We start from the raw sequence: 19,331 nt of genomic DNA, 5'->3' as shown, positions 1-19,331 counted from the left end.
TATTCTAAAAGGTCCATCAGATCCAAAATCACCCCGCATGTTAACTCCTAAAGCAAGAAAGGCATTAAAAATTATTGAAACATATATGGAAAATATGCATTTGGATAGAATAGATATAAGTTTGCCTTTATTATTTATTGTACTACCAACAAAAAATATTCCTACAGGAGTATTTTGGCAAGAAGGTCCATTATTGTGGATACATTTATCTTATTCTCCTAACACTATTCTTACTAGGTATCCTGAGGCTCTAGGACAATTAATACTCAAAGGAATAAAAGCAGCAAAGGGAGTGTTTGGAATTTCTCCCAATAAAATTGTTACTCCATATACTATGGATCAAATTGATGAGTTAGCTAATGAGTTAAATACTTGGGCAATAATCATGTGTAAATCTAATGTTACATTTGATAATCACTTACCATATAATCCTTTATTGTCTTTTTGGTCTAAGCATCCTGTAGTTTTTCCAAAAATGACAAGAAAAACCCCTATCATGAATGCTCCAAATATATTCACTGATGGGTCAAATAATGGTACAGCTACAGTAGTTACCCCTGAACAAACTTTTACATTTTTAGTACCCAAACAATCAGCTCAAAAGGTAGAGCTTAATGCAGTTTTACAAGCTTTTGTGATGTTTAAAGATTCTGTATTTAATTTATTTTCCGATAGTCAGTATATAGTTAATGCTATAGTATCCCTTGAAGATGCTGGTAGGATTTCCCCTTCCTCTACTGTTTTCTCTTTGTTTTCCACTATACAAAGTCTAATCTGGGACAGAAAAGATCCATTCTTTATAGGACATATCAGGGCACATACAGGATTGCCTGGAGCCCTTAGTTTGGGCAATAATTTAGCAGATAAAACTACACATGACATACATATTTTCTCTACACTAGAAGAAGCTACAAATTTTCATAAAAGATTCCATGTTAATGCTAATACTTTACAAAAGTGTTTTAAAATAACTAAGGATCAAGCCAGACATATAATAAAACAATGTCAAAATTGTGTGACCTTTTAACCACAAGTTAATCTTGGAGTCAATCCTAGAGGACTGATACCTAACCATATTTGGCAGATGGACGTCACACACTTGCCAGAATTTGGAAAATTAAAATATTTACATGTTACAGTTGATACTTCTTCCGGATTTTTGATGGGCTCCCTTCATGCCGGAGAAAAAACTAAAGATGTTATAGCTCATTGCTTACAAAATTTTGCCACTGTGGGCATTCCTAAACAGTTAAAAACAGATAATGGTCCTGGCTATACCTCTACCTCTTTTAAACAATTTTGTTCATCATTTGGTATTACTCATATAACAGGAATCCCATACAATCCACAAGGACAAGGCATAGTTGAAAGAGCTCATCAAACTATTAAAACGTACTTATTAAAACAAAAAGAGGGAATTGGAAAGGGGTATATATCCCCCAAAGATAAACTTAAAATAACCCTTTTTACTCTAAACTTTTAAAATTTGGATTTATCAGGACTTAGTGCTGCGGAAAGTCATATGTATCCAAAAAACGTACATAAGCCTAAGGTACTTTGGAAAGATATTCTAACAGGACAATGGAAAGGTCCTGACCCAGTGATTGTCTGTAGTCGGGGGTCTGTTTGTGTGTTTCCACAGGGAGAACAGCAGCCGATTTGGATTCCAGAGAGATTAACCAAAACAATTTCTACAGACCAAAAAGAAGATGATTTGACTCAAATCCATAACAGCTGATATCCAGAGCTCCAGCTTGGCTATTCTTACATCTGCGACAGTTATTAACCAGGATGCTTTTTTCAATATCTATTTTATTATTGCCTTTTCCCACATCATAAAGTTCTATTTTATTTTTTGAGCTCATACAAACCTAGGTTAATGTTTTTTTGATCAGTTTTATTTTTTGACTATGAAGTTTTTAAACATTGCAATGGAGATTTCACCTAGGTAAAGCTACAAGGCCTTTACTATTGTCTTATGTGTTGTATGTCATGTGTGCACACTTCTGTTGTGCTGTATGTCTATGCGTATGTCCATAGATCATATATGAGGAGCGCTCATGAAAAAATGGATCCAAATTTTTTTTATTCACATGATTTAAATGGTTTAATTTAAATTAGGTAAACAGCTGTTAAGGATTGTTTTTAAAGGAGGTTAACAGATCTGTTTGTTTACTTTCACCTTTCCTTTTCATTATATTTAATAATTCTGTTCAGGATAATGTCTCTTTAGCATCATTGTCAGAATTCCCATCTCCATCCCAGTGCCGGTGAAGACTAAGATAAAACCAAACTACAGCTTCTATGATAGCTATCACAGTAAACTGTATAAACTGATGCATCAATGAATATAACTCAACAAGTAATGCTCAATCAAGGACTCGATTTACTTTAGGAGGAAATGGACATATTGATAGACTCCTCCGCTTTGAACTGCTTGCAGAACTTGCCTGGGCTATGTAACTATCATTTGGTGCAGCGAATTGTGGTAGTGCTGGCATATTTTTGCTGATGGTGTCACCAGTGATGCAATTTTTCCAAAGGAGCCGTCAATTGGCTTGGTGTCGTGGCATTTCTGTATCCTCCTCCCTTCTGCTAGTGATGGTCTAAAATTTGGGGGCCAACAGAGGTGAGGCAAAGAACCTCACCCCCCACTGGCACCAAGGCCAAATTTGGGGGCCAACAGAGGTGAGGCAAGAACCTCATCCCCCCACTGGTGCATAGGCCTATCCACAAGTATGGCTGTATGCTGGACCGGTAGTCAGTGACGGGTATGATCCAATTGCAGTGGTATCAACCTAAGACAGGAGGCTGACGCCTAGAGGTCAGTTTTTCCCATGACGGGTAAGAACCATATGTTGAATTGGACAACCTACCAGGCACAGTCCTTAAGCCACTTTGCTTGTTGTTTTATTAATCAGAAGGGGGGAGATGCTGAGAGCCATTGCCAAGTAGGAATGACGCATAGCAATTTCTTTGTCAGCCTACCCAATGTTGCTTAGAGGAAGGACTCTCCATATTGGACCCAGGTCATTTGCAGTGACATTGCATGTAAGGTAACCTTGCTCAAGGACCAGGGCGGATCCAGGTTTAGGGTGTATCCTGCTGGGATTAGGGAGTATCCCACTCCTTGGGTTTAGGGCGGTTCCAGGTTTAAGGTGCACCCTGCTGGGAATAGGGCGTATCCTGCTGCCTCAGGCGCGCCCGCTCCTTGAGTTCCCGTTGAGTTCTCGAGGGATTCAGAGATTTTGGGGATTTTGCCCAGAATGTGGATTTGGCCCAGAATGTGGATTTCCCCAGAACGTGTGTGTAAAGTGCCGGTGACAGTTCGAGAATAAAGAGTTGCTGTTTGAATCTACAAGGTGTGTGATGGCTTGTGATTTTGTGCCCAGCCAGACTGCGGCACTTCTGATCCCCAAGGCTAGCACTACCTGTTGGGTTTTGGGTTTTTGTTGTTGTTATTGTTGTCGTTGTTAGTTTGTGTTTGGTACTTCGAAATGAACCCAGGGCCTTGTACATGCTAGACAAGGACTCTACCCCTCAACTATGACCCCAGTGCTTTTGAAATTTTATTTTGTGAAAGGGTCTCACTAAGGTGCTGAGGCTGGCTTTGAACTTGTGATCCTCCTTCCTCAGCCTCCTGAGTAGCTAGGATTACAGGTGTGTGCTACCATGCCTGGCCCCATCTGTTGGATTTCAAGGACTCATTGAAATGAGAGGCATTATAAGAATTACCTGAATGAGGAAAGAGAATGTGTCCCAGGCTGTACTCAGCCTATGAGGACCTGTCAGTGACAACCCTCTCACCCTACAGCATGGTGGGCACAGCCCTGGGTTTTGTGGGTGTGTGAAAAGGTGTCCTCAAGAGGAGTCTAATGTTGACTGCAACTGCCACCAAATATACTGAGTACACAGGGCATTGTTCTCAGGAGCGCCTGTCTCTAGGTGCAAGGCACACCACTGGGATTCTATTCTCAAGCTGTCTGAAGAGTAAGGATGATTGGGGGTAGGCCTGGGCCACCCTGAGTTTTGAAGCAGCAGTAGCAGCCCCAAGCTCCATGGGGCTCAAGAGAAGGGAAAGTGAAATACATTATAACCAGAATCTAATTCTGCTTTATTTCCCTAGAAGTAGTAATGAAGCCCCACGGGACATGAGAGGGCAGTTGAGGGGCTGGGTATCATGGCCGCCTTGATATTTACTGAGTTCTTACCCCAAGTCACATGTTGCATCAAGTACTTTATAAGACAGTTTTCTCCTTATAGGAGAGGCCATTCTGAGCCCTGTTTGCCTCTAGAGTCTTACACCACCATCTGACCAACTCTTCCCTCCTTTTCCCTTCCCTTTTCCCCCTTTAGTTCTTCCCTCTTCTCTATCCTTTCCTCTCTTCTTTCCAAGCCCAGTCTTTTCCATCATGCCTTTCACTGGTTCAACCAGCTCAGTTCCATTTGGGCAGAGAAGGGCATGGTTTGGAGCAGGCAGCAGAGCCATAAAGTAGAGGATTCCCAAAAGCCTCTACCAGGCATCACCTAAGTTCTGGTGTTGTCTAACACTGCTTGAAAGGCAATTCGTGCCTTTAAAACATATTGTAAAGTGAAAATAAGATCAAAATTAAATAATTAAAACAAAAACATCCAATAAGATCTTTGGGAGTGTTGAATTGTCACTGAAATATGAATGGCTCTTTCTCCATTTGCATTGCCTTTGAAAGAGGGGAATACATTTGGTCACTGCCTTTTCTCCTGGTTTGCTCTGTTCCTCTTTGATATAGGGAGGATTTCTGTTTATTTGCCCAGACCATTACAAATTACCTCTGGGAAGGGAAAGGACTGTGGCTTTGGGGGAATAAAAGAGGACTTTCACAGTTGAAGGTGTCCTCACGTGGACATGAGTGAAGGCACAGGATTCTGTTCCCTCAGGCCTGCCCATCATAAACCCAGGATCCCTTCCCATAGTTCATGCCTGCACTCTCAAGCTCTGACAAACAGATATTTCTTACAAAGAGGAGCCTACAGCTGGGATATCAGGACAAAGTCCATACACTCCTACAAGAGAGGCAGAAGTGTCACATTAGAAATAAAAAGCCAGAGGACAGGTGGACTAGGAAACACTGCAAACAGTGCTCCTAGGTCTTGGATGGACAGTCCTCCAAGGCCTCTCTCCTCTAGGAGTGCTGTCGGACATACTTCAGATGTGGATGGGTGTATCAATAGAACAAACAGCTAGCCAGGAATATGATACATTCCAGGGCAGGGGGAGAGGGGGAACAAGCACAGTGGAGGAATCTGTCAAGGCACAGAGAATATCACAGACCTAGACCTAGGTGGGCCAGCACCCCAAAGAAGCCAGTACTTACTGCCAAGAAAATGTAGCAAGAAGACCAATCTTGCTGAATAGATGAGGAAGATCACCCCTCTTTTCCACAAGATAAGCAAGATACTAATCATTAAGAATTTCAATTCTATCTTTACCAAGACGTGAGTTCCCTATGTCCTATATATTGTCATCAGTTTTTTGTTGTTCTTTTTTTTTCTTTTTTTTTTTAAGAAATGTAGCATTTGGGAAACAACAAATATCACCTCTTGTAGAATCAGTGTGACATATTTTTATAACATCATAAAAAATCTACCAATATGACAGAGAATCAAAAAATTCTGCTCCATTTGTGTACAATGAATCGAACAGCTTTCTACTGCCATGTGTAACTGATTAGAACTAATTAAAAAATAAATTGATTAATAAATTTAGAACTTTTTTAAAAAGGTCTACCAATATAACAAACTTTTCTAATGTCTCTAAGGGACCAATAACAACACTCCAGGGAAGAAATCATACCAGAGGGGATTCTTGCTAAAAAGGCATGCTATTCAAACGTGAAATGAAGTTTTCAAAAGTTGTCAAACCCCACAACTGGGAATATTCTCCATTGAATCTTGGAGTCTTAAGTTTTTCCTTTGTGCCTGAGTAGGAAAAATCTTTAAATTCTATCCTAACCCTTACCTTGTAGTCCAGGGTGGAAACCACCATTTTGCCCTAGCTGGTAATTTATTCTCGACCTTTTTGACTGATCAGAGTTAAGTGATCACATGATGGGGCAGTCTTTGAACCATGAGATCTGGAATCAGACTGAATTGATTTCAATCTCAGCTCCACTGCATGACCCTGAAACACTACTAAACTTCTCTGGGCCCCACCAGAAAATGTAAATCCCATAAACAGCCAATCTGGAGACCTATTCTCAGCCTCCAAAAGACAATCAATAAACAAAGGCTTTAGGTAGCAGGTTCTGCCCACCTGCTGGGACTCTAGCCAGTACAATTCCCAAGCCAGTCCTCTCAGCCTGCTCCAGTTCCAGCCCAGCTAGGGCACAGCTGCAATAATCGCTAGCTCTCCTGAGCCCCATGCATTGCTTGTGAATTTCAGAGAGATGCCATCTGGACCAGCAAAATATTTTCAGTTACACAATGAAAGCAGCAACTGGGTGAGCTGATACTGCCAAGATTCTTTTGTCTTCCCTATATATCAAAAATCAGAGACTCCTAAATCATGCAACACCCCAGCATTGTGTAGATGAGCTCAGGCTTTGTGTTTACTGTATTGGGAGACTGCACAGAATGCAGGAGGCTCCCATACTTACAGATTTGTGGTGCTAAAACAGGCCCCAACTTTCAAACCTGTTAGTTTTACCTGAGTAGGTTCTCACTGCTACCCCATTGGCACCAGAAGCCACTATACTTCTTTGGTCAAAATCCATGGATACAATGTGATTCCCCAGGTAGGACATTGCCACAGTCTGGCTGGGCACAATTCACGAGCCACTTGTCAAGCAGGAACGAACTTTATTTTTTGAACACACGCCGCACCACGCAAGCTCTCCAGGAATTCCCTGAGAGCCCAACTGCCACCACTGGCTCTTCCGGTGAGCACCTCAACTGGAACTCTTAGGTCCCGCTCTTAAGGCAGATTGGCTTGGTCGCGTGGGCAGAGCCAAATGAGTCCCCCAATGAGCAGCTCCGTGGTCTGAAAGGGCGGGGAAACAGCCCAATGAGCATTACTGCAGAGGAGCCAATCAGCTGGAAGTTTGCTGGGGTCCACTTCGGCTGTGGCTCTCAACAGGACATACCCTAGAGGACCTTTGTGATGGAGGCCCTAAGGGCCCAAAGCACCTTTTTTCTTCTTTCTAGGCTGGAGGCTTTTCACTGCCCATTTCAGTCTGTAGTCTTCAAGGCTCAGGCCAGGATCTCCATGCCACTCCTTACTTCTTAAGGCCTTCCCTGGAAAATACAGATATGTCTTCACTCCACTATTAGTTGTAGAGTGCTTTGCAGATTACAAATCACTCTCACATGAATTATCTCACCCCAATGAGATAGACTGAAAAATAATATATCTTGGGAGGAGATTTTAATGTGGTACCTATCTTCTAGATGAGAAGATTGAGGTTTAGAGAGGTAAAGTGACTTGCTCAGAGTCAAATATCCAGTAAACATTGGAGTCAGTGCTCAATCCCAGGTTTATAACATTTTCTGGGCCCCACCAGAAAATGTCCTGCTCCCCCTGTAGAGGATCAGCTATCCTTATCTGGATAGCTCATTTGGTTGTGTGCCTTTCTGCCCCCGCCCCCACACACACCTTTCCTTCACAGACAATGGATAAAATCTCACAGCTTAACAAAATCTAAAGTTCCTATATCAATAATCCTATAGTGAACCTGAATTGGTGATGCCAGGTTTGGAGGATGGGGCAGCAGGAAAGCAGGCACCATGGTCACAGCAGAGTCCCTCTGCCACCTGCTTTCCTTTCATCATGAGGGTAATATTCTATCTCATCTATCAGAATAACCACTGCATTTTAGGAAGAAAGCAGGAGGCAAGTGGCTAAAGAACCTGATAAAGACTCACTCAAAGAAGTCTGGAAGATAGGCTCCAGATATCCCACTTCTACTCATGCACAGAGTCGCACACGTAGCCACACTCTCCAAGATGTGGAGTCAATGTCTCCCAGGCTGCCAATGGAAGGGCTGGGCTGAGAGCCCCTGTTAACCAATTCCCAGGAAGGTTCAATAACAGGAGACAATTTTTACAGCCACATGTGAAAAATGCTGGGGTGATAAGAGAAAGGTGTTTGGCAAGGCATAGCATGAACCAAATATGTTCTCCAACCAGGTACCTTTTAGAGAAAGATGTGGGAACAAATAACCACTTGACTATGAGAATCGGGCATGTGGTTTCTGAGAAGGGAAGTGGTAGTAGGAAGTGGAGAAAAGGGAAGCATGAAGTGACACTCAGCAGTTTCACTGAATCTTTGTTTCTGTCCCAATAAGGGCTAGTGGGAACAGATCCTTTGGGATAAAAGTAAGGTCAGTGCATTGGGGATGTTAACACAAGTGAACAATCAGATTAAGCCTTCACATAGTCCTCCTGCAAGTCAAGCGCTACATCTACCAGGAGTTAATATTTCCCATTTGGGGCTGAGTGGTGATGGTAGCACAGCAATGTGAAGATACTTAATGCCACTGGAATTTTCACTTAGAAGTGGTTAAGATAATGACTTTATTGTGTGTGTGTGTGTGTGTGTGTGTCTGTCTGTCTGTCTGTCATGGTTTAGATATGAGGTATCCCTCAAAAACTCCTGTGTTGATGCTGGAATATTCAGAGGTAAAATGATATCATAAGAGTTGTAACCTAATCAGTCCATCCTAATTTGAATGGACTGAGTGGTACCTACCTGTAGGCAGATGGAGCATGCCTGGAGGAGGTGGGTCATTGATGGTGTGCCCTGTAAGGGTGCATATTCCCTGCAGCTCATTCCCTTTTCTCTTTCTGATTCCTGGCCACATGAATGGAGAACAGCACTTTTCTACCACACCCTTCCATCATTATGTTCTGCCTCATCTTGGGCTCTGAGCAATGGAGTCAGTCTACCATGGACTGAGCCAAAAATCAACTTTTCCTATTCTAAGTTGCTCTTATTGAGTTTTTGTCATTGTGATGAAAAGCTAAAAAAAATAAAGATATAGATGTATGTATAAATCTTCATCTATATCTAGCCATAATAAGATAGGATCTGTCAGGAGCTACCCTGGATGCAGACACCTTTAAGTCCTGATGCACCAGGTTCTGAACAATTATTGCCTTCAGGGTGGCATGGTAGTGTCAGGTTGCAGTAACTTGGGCATTATCCCAGCTCAGATAGCAAGGCGTGGCTCCAGGAGTAGGCGTCACCCACTGGGGTTGAGTTACACTCACCCATTCCTTTGTAATCCTACCCCTTTGCCCTTTTTGAGATAGAATGTTCCATGGAACCTCCCCTTGTGTGTTCCCTATATAAGAATAAAAAATTCCAGTGGCTCTCTTTCTTTCCAAAAACCCTTAAGATCGGAGATCCCTCATGGATTTTGAAAAAATACTTTTGTATATTTGCATGCTTTCTTTGTCATTTTCTTAAGTTATTGGAATAGTCAGATTTTGTGAACCCAGCATTAGGTTGCCAGCTAGGATAGATGGCGATAAGGATCTATGATGCTATCTGAGTTGTGGTAATCCCTAATGTCTCACAGGCACCAGGACAGCAAGTGTTGTGGGAAGTTCTCACCTATTTGCCTTTTCCCAGGCCTGTCTTGAGGACAAGGACCCTATTAAAAATGCGGTTCTTAGCATTTCTGTTCCTCCCTGCAATCCCTAGCATTCTTGGAGGTTCTCCTGAGTCAGAAACTGAAGTCTAGGCTATAGACTATTTTTCAGCACTGTAGACCTTCCATCTGTCTCCTGGTCACCACTTGTCTCCCCACTCTCTCAGCTAGACTCCTGTTCCTGAAACTCCTCAGAATTAGAATTAAGTTGTTCTCATCTTTTCCTTGAGAAGATAATCCTTTTTGCTTCTCTCACCTCTTTAGCATCTGAGTACCCAGGAAAAGCTTTCCCTTTAAGCTCTCTTATTTCTGTGGGAAACTTTAATTGATCCTTCCCTACCCATTCTGTTTGCTTATTTTTTTTCCACAAATACTGTTAATATAGGCAGTGGCTGAGCCTCCACCTGTCAATTCACATGTCCTCACCCTCACTGCCTACTCTCTAGCTTTGCTCACCGTGCTCCAGCAAACACAACCCAGTTTGATTCAGTTTGTCCCTGAGTCTAGCAGGATACAAGACAGGTCCCAACATACATGTCACTTCAATTTTCCCCAAACTAGACTCAATAACAGTCAAACATCAAAAGTAGAAGGTAAGAAAAAAATACAGTGATTTTGTTTCCAGGGATACTATGGTTATATACCAAGAAAGTCATGTATTGTCTCCCTTTTTCCTCAGAGACAGCCTCCCAGCATGTTTATCAAGACCTAGTTAGGTCCCTCAGGGTGTGGGTCCACCTAGAGAAGGAATTGAGTACTTGTGGATTTCTGTACTTAAGGTAGAATACTTCCAACAACCACTAGCTCTGAGAATACTTTCCCAATCTTGGGAAATTTAGCAGAAAGTCTGTACATTAAAACTAACATTCCTAGAACACATAAGCAATGGCAGACAATTCCAGATTCAGCTCAAGCACCACATGTGAAGTGATTAGTCACTACAAGCATCATCCCACACAGCTTCCAAATGTCACTTTATCAATGATATCATATCAACAACAGGGTGAGCAAGATGTGGCAGGGATGTTAGCAGCCTTAGATAGACATGGACACTTCACATGGTAGATCAACCTTGAAGACTCAGGAGTCTGCCATATTAAATTAGTGTTCAGTGATATGGTAGTCAGGAGCATGCCAGACGTTCTCTAGAAATAAGGGACAAATGATGATATGTCACACCTCCCACCACTAAGAACAAAGCACAAGGCCATGAAGGCCTATTTGTGTCTGGTATCAGGGAGTCAAGAGCTGTGGTAACCCCACTTACTATCTCTTCCCATGATCAGGAATTTATGCTTCCTGCCCCCACAACTTTGGTTTCTGTAGTTAGACCAGCACTGTCCAATATGGTAACCACTAGCCACATTTGACTATTTAAATCACGATAAAATACAACTACAAATTAAGTTCCTCAGTTACACTAGCCACATTTCAAATACTCAGTAGCCACATGGGTCTAGTGGTCCTTATTGAACGGTGTGGGCTAGGCACTCTGGTTTCCCAAATGGGAATGATTACACCAGGAGTCAGAGTTCCATTAACTACCAGGCATGGCTGACAAGTGAATTACAAGTCATGGGCACCTTGGGCTCTTCATATTATGGAACCAACAAGCATGAGAAAGAGTCATCCATCCTATCAGGAGTCATGGGCCCTGGTCATCAGGAGGAGGCAGGTATGTTCTCACATAATAGGAATAGAGGGATAGGTTTGGTAACCAGGTGATCCACTCAAAAATGTGTCTTGGTGATCCCCGATTTTCATGATAAATTGATAAGGGTACATTCCATAACCTGGGGACAGGGGGACAAGGGGGCTCAGAACCTTCAAGGATGAAGATCTGAGTAGCTGGCTGAGATGGAGGGGACTATATTGCAGAATTCCCTGTGGGACTGATTGAAATTTCTCTTTCAACTATATAACAACTCCACTGTTTTCCCAATTCTACTCCCTTTACCATGTTGTAATTTTCTAGATTAAATCCTGTTATACCATGTCAAATTGTAAAAGGAAACAATTGAGAAGATGAAATATAAATCAGCCACACCCCTCTTCCAGAATGCCTTTGCCCAGGTAAGTCTGGGGACCTCTAGGTATGGAGGTGTGCCTCCTTGTGCGCTAAGGGTTGGGGTCCTTTCAGCTACTGTTTGGTGGTACTGAGTGTGCCAGATACCTGCCTGAAAGAGGGAAGCATATTCTGGAAAATTGTGGTCCAAGAAATGTGATTATCCACTTAAGGAATCTTGTGCCTTCAAGGACGCCTCACTTCATTGGGTGGAGGGTATCCTGGCCCTAACATGCTCAGGGCCTTGGCCAGCTCTCTCCTGGTAGGGGTATGGCTTGGTCCTATAGAATGCTACCCATGGGCAAGGGCCAGCCAACTAGCCATGCATGGTAGCCCTCCTCCACGAGCCCCTTCTTGGAGTTGCCTCCAAGCATATTGCTCCCTTGGGGTAATTGGGGACACTGTCTCATTGGAAGATACAAGCATCTGCTTGTTTGAGGGGCTGACTTCTGCCTTGTCTTGCCAGGAGGATGCAATCTCTGGCACCTGGGTGAGGCCCAGATCCCACTGTGTGGCTTTGAGATCTGCATGACTCAGCCACCAGGCTGTTGCTGAGGACCTGGGGAGGTTGCTTGGTTACCCTGGAGATGGCAGACACATTATACTGTGATGATGTTGACCTCTGCTTCTGCTCCCTAACAGCAAGCAGTGTGCGCCCCGAGCCGCGTGTCCTTCCTCACTGGGAGGAGGCCTGACACCACACGCCTGTATGACTTCAACTCCTACTGGAGGGTGCACGCAGGAAACTTCTCCACCATCCCCCAATACTTCAAGGAGAATGGCTACCTGACCATGTCGGTTGGAAAAGTCTTTCACCCTGGTACTGCTCCATGCCCAAAGTCTGAGTTCTCTTGTTCTGTGATGAGTGTGGGAATCCCCTGCTGGGCATGAGGCTGTCTCTGCAGACACCTTTTCGGCCTGGATGCTTACACTGCTGCCTTTCTAGAAAAACCACTTCTCAGCTTGGCTTCAGTTCTCAGTCAAAGTGAAAAGAGGGTAGAAAGAGTCTGGCTCCCTTTCAGAGGCTGGAGGTGGTGCTCTGGGGCCTCCTCTGGCTCCTCAGGTGGTGGGAAGGGCACTGGGTGGGGAGGTGACAGTGCTGGGTGTGAGTTCAGCTCTGGACTGACCCTCGGCCCTGTGAGGTCCCTGTCTGTGAAAGTATGGGTGGGGCATGCACATCTCGGGAATTTGTGAATAGTGCTGCTTGTAAACTTGCAGGGACAAACCTCCCAGGCAAATGGATGGGAGTTTGGGGGTGCCTACTTCCCACTTTTAGTGAATGATGTCAGGAATCTAAACTGCCAACTGTGTTTATGCCCAGGAGCCAGCAAGTCTAGGGATCAGAACATATACTTTATTAATTACCTAAGGTGGTTCTGCCTCTCTTTTAGCACAATTCTTGGCCTGCTCTCTGCTACCTTTTCCCATCCTAGGTCTCTAGGGCAGCTGCCAGAAACCTTCTGAGCCAATCTTCAAGGTCCTTGACTTCTTCTTCCTCTTGGTCTCAAGATAGACTTTTGGGTTGCTTTTGGGCATATGTTCTGCTTTCTCACGTATTCACCCTTACCTACAGCTGCCCAGACTAAAGCCCTACACAAGAGTGATGAATGTGTTCCTGCAGTCATGTAATCCACATCTTCACTGAGCATTTGCCATGTGTCAGGACCTATGCTAGACTCAGCAGCTACGTCAACATGGTGTCAGATAACCCACCGTAGTCAGAAGAGACCTGTGATATCATAGTTCCTGTATTTGGGAATGCCACAGAGAACCAGCCTGATATACCTTCAGGGCTTCTGTGTATATCCCAGTCAGACTTCAAGGGGATAATTCCTGTGGTCCCTCTGTTGGGACCCCTCACTTTCCTGTCTCCAAGGGCTTCCTGTACCTCAACCTCTGAAGCCTGTACCAGATGGAGGCAACACTCCCTCTAAGCTGGTACCCCAGGATTCCACTGAAATCCCTCCCACCCAGTTACCAGGCCTCATGAGTCAAGGCTACCTTGATTTACTCCTAGAGAGTGAACATGTGAAGGTGCAGCACTTGCCCCCACCCAGTTCATGGGACTCATGGACTCTGGAAAGTACCTCTCACTGAGTTCCTCAGGAGTATCTCAAAATCCTGTTGGCTAGAGGGAGGAAGGAAGAGAGAGCAGGCCAACCCTCCAAACATCATAGGTGCTCAGAAATCTTGAGTATTTATAGTGGACATGAAGTATGCTTTGATTACGGATAGGTGAGAGGTTCCTTTCACCATGGGGTCTTAGGAAAGCACTGTTGACTCAGAACACATTGCAGTCCCATTTTGTAGACCAGATCCATCAAAAGTTGATAAGTTTGCAGACCCAATGTCTACTGTATACTCAGGCAGTAAGGTCTATGCTGGACTGTGCAAGATGAAGAGAAAGCAGATAAAATTGGAACCTTGGGACTTAATACCAGAGTGTGGTATCTTTTTTAGCATCATATATCCCAGACATGAAGCTGAGAAGTTGGTGACCAAAAACTATCAACAGGTGCAAGGAAAATAAAGGTAAGATAAGCATGATAGGAAAGGCAAAAGTTAAAGGATCAGTAAAGGTGTAGCCTAACATGATGGAAACCTTTTAGAAAATACACTGTTTATTTCAGCCAAATGTCATAGAAAAAACTTTGTCCCCTACCTTCACCCAAGTCAGCAAAGGCCACTTGGGTGCTTAGAGTGCTACCCCTGATAACAAATAATGACACCCTCCCCACCTATGAAGTTTTAGAAGAGGCTTAATAGGGAGCTAGTCCTTTTACCTCTAGCACATAGTAATAAGCCTTCATTCCCCAAGATGTCAGTGTAGGAAACATGATGGGCAATAAAGAGACATCTTTAATCCTCCCAGCTAGGGAGTTACCAGTGCAGGCCCAGCTCAGAAAGAGAAAATTCACCCTTACCCATAAATAACAAGGAGTTCACCATTGATTTCATGGATTAACAGAGGACAAAGAAGGTTAGGGTTAGACCACCATACTCAACAGACAGTAATGTAGTGGAATCCATCTCCTTTCCTCTGCTGTGGTGATGTCAGGGTATGACAACTAAAGCAAGGATTAAGTAAAATCTTGATCCTAATAACATCATAGAAAAGTATTCTGATTTCAATTAAAAAAATCACTCATAGCAGGATGCAGGAAGGTCTTGAGATGAATGAAAATATATAGTCAATTAATATCTACACTAATGTCATAAAATAGAAGTATAGGTCAAAAAAGTTAAAGAAGACATCATCATAAAAATACTTCACTTGGCAATTAAGAACTTGCCACAGTCTGGCTGGGCACAAATCAGGAGCCACTCAAGCAGGAACAAACTTTATTTCCGAACTCCCCCAAAGGCCACCCACGAGGTTCCTCCAGGAATACTACACACCAAATGGAACTCCCTCCCCTGGGCTGCACCCGCATTCACTCTCAGAAGGGAACCACCCTAATACTGGTGTAAAGGTCTAATATACAATTGAATCAATCCAGCATCATCTTAATGGCTCGCATCTCAACCATTACTTCTGGCAAAATGCCAGGGGCCATTCCGACTCAGCTGTGGCTCTCAACATCTCCCCCCTTCTGTTTAATTAAACAACAAGCAATGTGGCTTAGGGACCGTGCCTGTCTCAGGTTGTCCAATACTACAAGAACTCACTTGAAAGAAACTAAAAATATAAAGCCTTAGTAAAAAAGAGAAGACATGAAAAATCAAATGGCAATTTTAGAATTGAAAACATAATAGCTGAAATTCAAATAAACTCAATAAGGGAATCAATGGCAGAATGCAGAGGACAGGGGAGAGTGAACTGAAGACACAACAATAGAAAGTTCTTACACTGAAAGTCTGAGAAAAGTTATACTGTGAAAAAAAAATGAACAAGCTGCAGGGACCTGCAAGAGTATAAAAAAAAGATCTAATATCTTTGTTATAGCGTTTCCAGAATAAAAGGAAAAAGAAGGTGGGGTTTAATGAGCATTTGAAGAGCCCAGCATGGTGGTACACTCCTGTAATCTCACTAACTCAGAAGACTGTGGCAGGAGGATTGCAACTTATCAAGAACCTCAGCAATGTAGACGCTGTATCAAAACAAAAAATACAAAGGTCTGGAGATATAGGTCAGTACACCCTGGGTTCCATGCACAGTATAGAAAAACAAAGACAGACAAAGAATTTTTAAAAAATGGGGCTAGGATTGTGGTTCAGTGGTAGGGTGCTTGCCCAAAACATATGAGGAGCTGGGTTCACTTCTCAGCACCACATAAAAATAAATAAAATAAAGGTATTGTATCCATCTACAACTAAAAATATATATTAAAAAAGAAACAACTGGAATACCGGCTCCTCTGGGAGACCTCCTCAGCCCCTAACCCAGAGGTAGCCATTCTTTCCTCTTAACAAGTATCTAACTAATGCTGCCTAGCTTCAGACTTCAGGATACAAAAGTAAGCCTTAAAGATGACCCTAGCAGCCCTGGGGATAGCACAGAGATGAGTATATACCTCCAGAGAGCCCCTGCTAGGACAGTACTGCTGACTTCACTCTGCCTTGTGTCATGATGCCATGTATGCAGACTGCCCTGTAACAGCAAGCTGTGCTCACACCCCTGCTAACAGATCCGGAGATGCCCTGTGAGCAAATGCCCTGGAGACACATCCCTATGGGCACCCACGTAGCTGTCTAATGCAACAGAGACCAAAGCACCTCCCAGGAAGCCTGCTGCAGCACAGGGCAGGGCATGCTTCTGCCTATGTGAAGATAGCAGCCGGGCCCTTCTTGGAGCTGCTCAACCCACACCTGCCCTCCTGAGCATCCACTGTGGGTGCTCATTCATCTAAATAGTCAGTATGGACTGCATGACCTACTGTGTGCCAGGTACCAGGAGGACCCAACAGGAACACCCATGCCCCATGCAGGCCCCTGAACTGGAAATCCTGGCTCCACACGACCCTGTCACACTGGTCAGGACTGTCAAGTCAGGCCCAACCTGCTGTCCAACCCCACTTCCTTCTGTGGGTATTAGTCCCAATAAATCGGTGGCTCTGCTCGCTCCCTCGCATGCTCTGCTTCCTGGACCCAATGTGACACAGCTGGTTCTGGACTGCTGCAGGTGGTAATCTAGGGTCTTGGTGCAGGATCACCCAGTATCTGCCTAGCTGGTGATGAAGACCCCACAACAGGCACGTAGGGGGTGTGCAGACAGACCCAGGCACAAGGGGGCAGCCCAGGTGCCAGACCTTTGGTGTCAGAATTTTACTGGGATGGCTACCTTGTGCAGAGGAAGCTTCTAGCAGGTGAGGACACCTGGGCACGTGTAACGCATGGGAAGGCAACTGCCAAGACAACGGAAATGATCAGTTGCGATTACATTGTTGGATGACTCCCTGTGGATTAAGGAAGGCAGAGGGCAGTTAACCTATGACTAAAAACTAAGCAGAAACACAAGCTTCTCCTCTAGGGTCATAAAGTAGCTCCCATGTCAGGCACAGTGCACTGCAGAAGTTGAATATCAAAAACATACTTTGATAAGCAGACGGCTGGATGTTCAACCAAGGCAACTCAGTCTTGCCAAGGGTAGAAGCACTGTGCACAGACCTTCCTGTCAAACACGGGGAGCAGGGACAAGCAGAAGATCCCAAATGTCAGACTCCCCAAATGCCTCTGAAACTCGTGAGCCTACAGTATGACTCACCCCCCTCACGCCACTCCCAAGGGAGTTATAGGAATCTTTTTCCCCACAGCAGACCTCCTTCCTAGGAGCTGTCCTCACTGTATCTGCCTGGCAGGGAGGGTGTCCAACCATCCCAGCTGGCTGTGGGGCCTGCAGTATTACAACCAGGAGAGGGCTCAGAATAGCAGGATGGGACCAACCTGCTGCCAGATGTCTGAGCAGAGTTAGCACAGTACAGCACAACACGGACAAGGCTGCTGGGCCTGGTAAGGGAGACAAAGAAGACACCTATAGATGAAGGAACAGCACACACCTGCACCTATGGCCAGTCGGAGTCCCTAGAGGATAGGACAGTAAGGGTGCCTGACCAGGGGTTCTGAAAACTCAGATAAGTACTCCCTAATGAGACACATAACCTAAAGCCCTGGCAAGGCCCTTAGGATGGTGCAAACTCACTACTGGGATGGATCCTAGAAACCAGGAAACACCACTGTTCTAGGAAGAACAGCCTTGAAAGGCTAGCAGGGCCATGGCAGACAGTAAATAAGAGAAGGGAGACAAGGGTGAAAAGAGTGGGTCTGCTGGAACTGGACAGATCAGGTGAAGCCAGAAGACTTCCCAGGGGAGTATGTGCCCAGAGGGCTCAGAAGACACATCCTGTACCAAGAGGTTCAGGGATGTGCTGAAGAAAGGACCCTATCATCACTCAGAAGCTTGGCAGTTGCTCCTCTACAGGCCAACCCCAAGGGAGCCTGGTATAGAACAAGGCTCCCAGGGAAAAGCCCAATAGCCTGCCACCCTCTCCTCCTCCTCTTTCTTAGCCGCAGCAGCAGCAGCGGGAATAGAGGTTGGGGCAGCACTGAACAACACTGAGCACACAGAAGCTGAGCTGAGGACTACACATCCTCGACAGTTGAGAGCAATGGAGACCACCAGCACAAGCCAGCCTCCCTTAGAGCACAGCAAAATCACAACCAACATGGTACAGCTCAAGGTGGACACTCAAAGGGAGCAAGGATGAGTGAGCAGGAGGCTGAGGGCAGCCATGCCAACAAACCACTCACCTTGCCTGCTCAGTTCCTGCCCCAGTCCAGCTTCCAGAACTGGAACACATTGAATAACATGGTGGCCAGGTCCCCAGGAAGGAAGCTGCGGTACCATGGCAAGTAGATGCTATGATGTTCCCCCAGCCCTGCCTGAAGGCAACAATGGCTATGTGCTGGGTCACTGAACAGCAGGGAAATGGGAATAACCAGAGAAGGCTCTTGCACACAGTGTCCCATGGGACACTCATATCTGGAGTCTCAATAAGCTCCATGGGAAAGGTGGCCTCAGGAAGAACTGCTGTGCTTACCTATCTAAACAGAGGATGTTGCTGGATCCAAAGTGGGATGATCCATTCCCTGAGGATTTGACTGCTGTGAGGTCTTGAACATGGAGGGGTGGAATTCACAATGGGCTACAGAGCTACTGCCATATCGGGCCAATTTCCTGAGTAACCTTTCAGAATATGGGCTAACACTTACCATAATAAAAAAAAAAAAAAAAAAAAAAAAGTAGGAGGAAAAATGCAACACAGCATGTGCTCAACTGAATAACCAAACACTGTATAGAAGAAAAAGCAAGAAAAATAAATGTTCCTGCCTCTCAGAAATGACCTCAGGACCGTTCTTTGTTTCTGATTCTCATAGACGTTTCTGTACTTTCTAAAGTTGCCACATTGAGTGTGGAGGCACATGTCAGCAGAATGGGTCTTCTGTAGAGAGCCCACTGATCCCACAATTCCAGCCTGGTAACCATGGAGAGGAGTTGACAACTTGTCCTCTGGCATCACCCCCCAATCATGTAAACAAATAATCTGGATTTGTCACAGGGCCATGGCATGACATTCCAACCGTCCCCAGCTTTGGAGGGCACAGCACATGACTCAGTGCTTGTTTGCATAAAGACTGAA

General features: G+C 44.6%; 1 protein-coding gene and 1 long non-coding RNA gene across 2 annotated transcripts; one reads left to right on the top strand and one right to left on the bottom strand.

Moving 5' to 3' along the window:
* Positions 1-5,879: 5,879 nt before the first annotated feature.
* Positions 5,880-9,586, bottom strand: LOC131424981 (uncharacterized). Its single transcript, XR_009228705.1, has 3 exons — positions 8,726-9,586; positions 7,900-8,099; positions 5,880-7,272 (listed from the first exon to the last, which is right to left on the bottom strand). It is a non-coding gene; the product is annotated as an uncharacterized LOC131424981 (long non-coding RNA).
* Positions 9,587-11,654: 2,068 nt separating this feature from the next.
* LOC124107162 (iduronate 2-sulfatase-like) lies at positions 11,655-12,751 on the top strand. Its single transcript, XM_046465071.2, has 2 exons — positions 11,655-11,702; positions 12,337-12,751. The coding sequence occupies exons 1-2, from the start codon at positions 11,655-11,657 to the stop codon at positions 12,583-12,585; spliced, it is 297 nt and encodes a 98-aa protein (XP_046321027.1). The 3' UTR covers positions 12,586-12,751.
* The last annotated feature ends 6,580 nt before the right edge of the window (positions 12,752-19,331 follow it).

Source organism: Marmota monax, unplaced genomic scaffold (genome assembly GCF_021218885.2).
Source record: "Marmota monax isolate L192 unplaced genomic scaffold, Marmota_monax_Labrador192_F-V1.1 WCK01_AAM20220418_F8-fsc00306, whole genome shotgun sequence".
Classification (NCBI taxonomy): domain Eukaryota; kingdom Metazoa; phylum Chordata; class Mammalia; order Rodentia; family Sciuridae; genus Marmota; species Marmota monax.
The sequence above is the reverse complement of the archived record's forward strand: the minus strand, read 5'-3'. Positions and strand labels throughout refer to the sequence as shown.

Excerpts from the sequence above, each read along its gene's own strand:
- LOC124107162 (XM_046465071.2), top strand. The coding sequence starts at position 11,655 with ATGAAATATAAATCAGCCACACCCCTCTTCCAGAATGCCTTTGCCCAG. Across the intron at positions 11,703-12,336 it reads TCCAGAATGCCTTTGCCCAG|CAAGCAGTGTGCGCCCCGAG; the intron begins GTAAGTCTGGGG and ends GCTCCCTAACAG.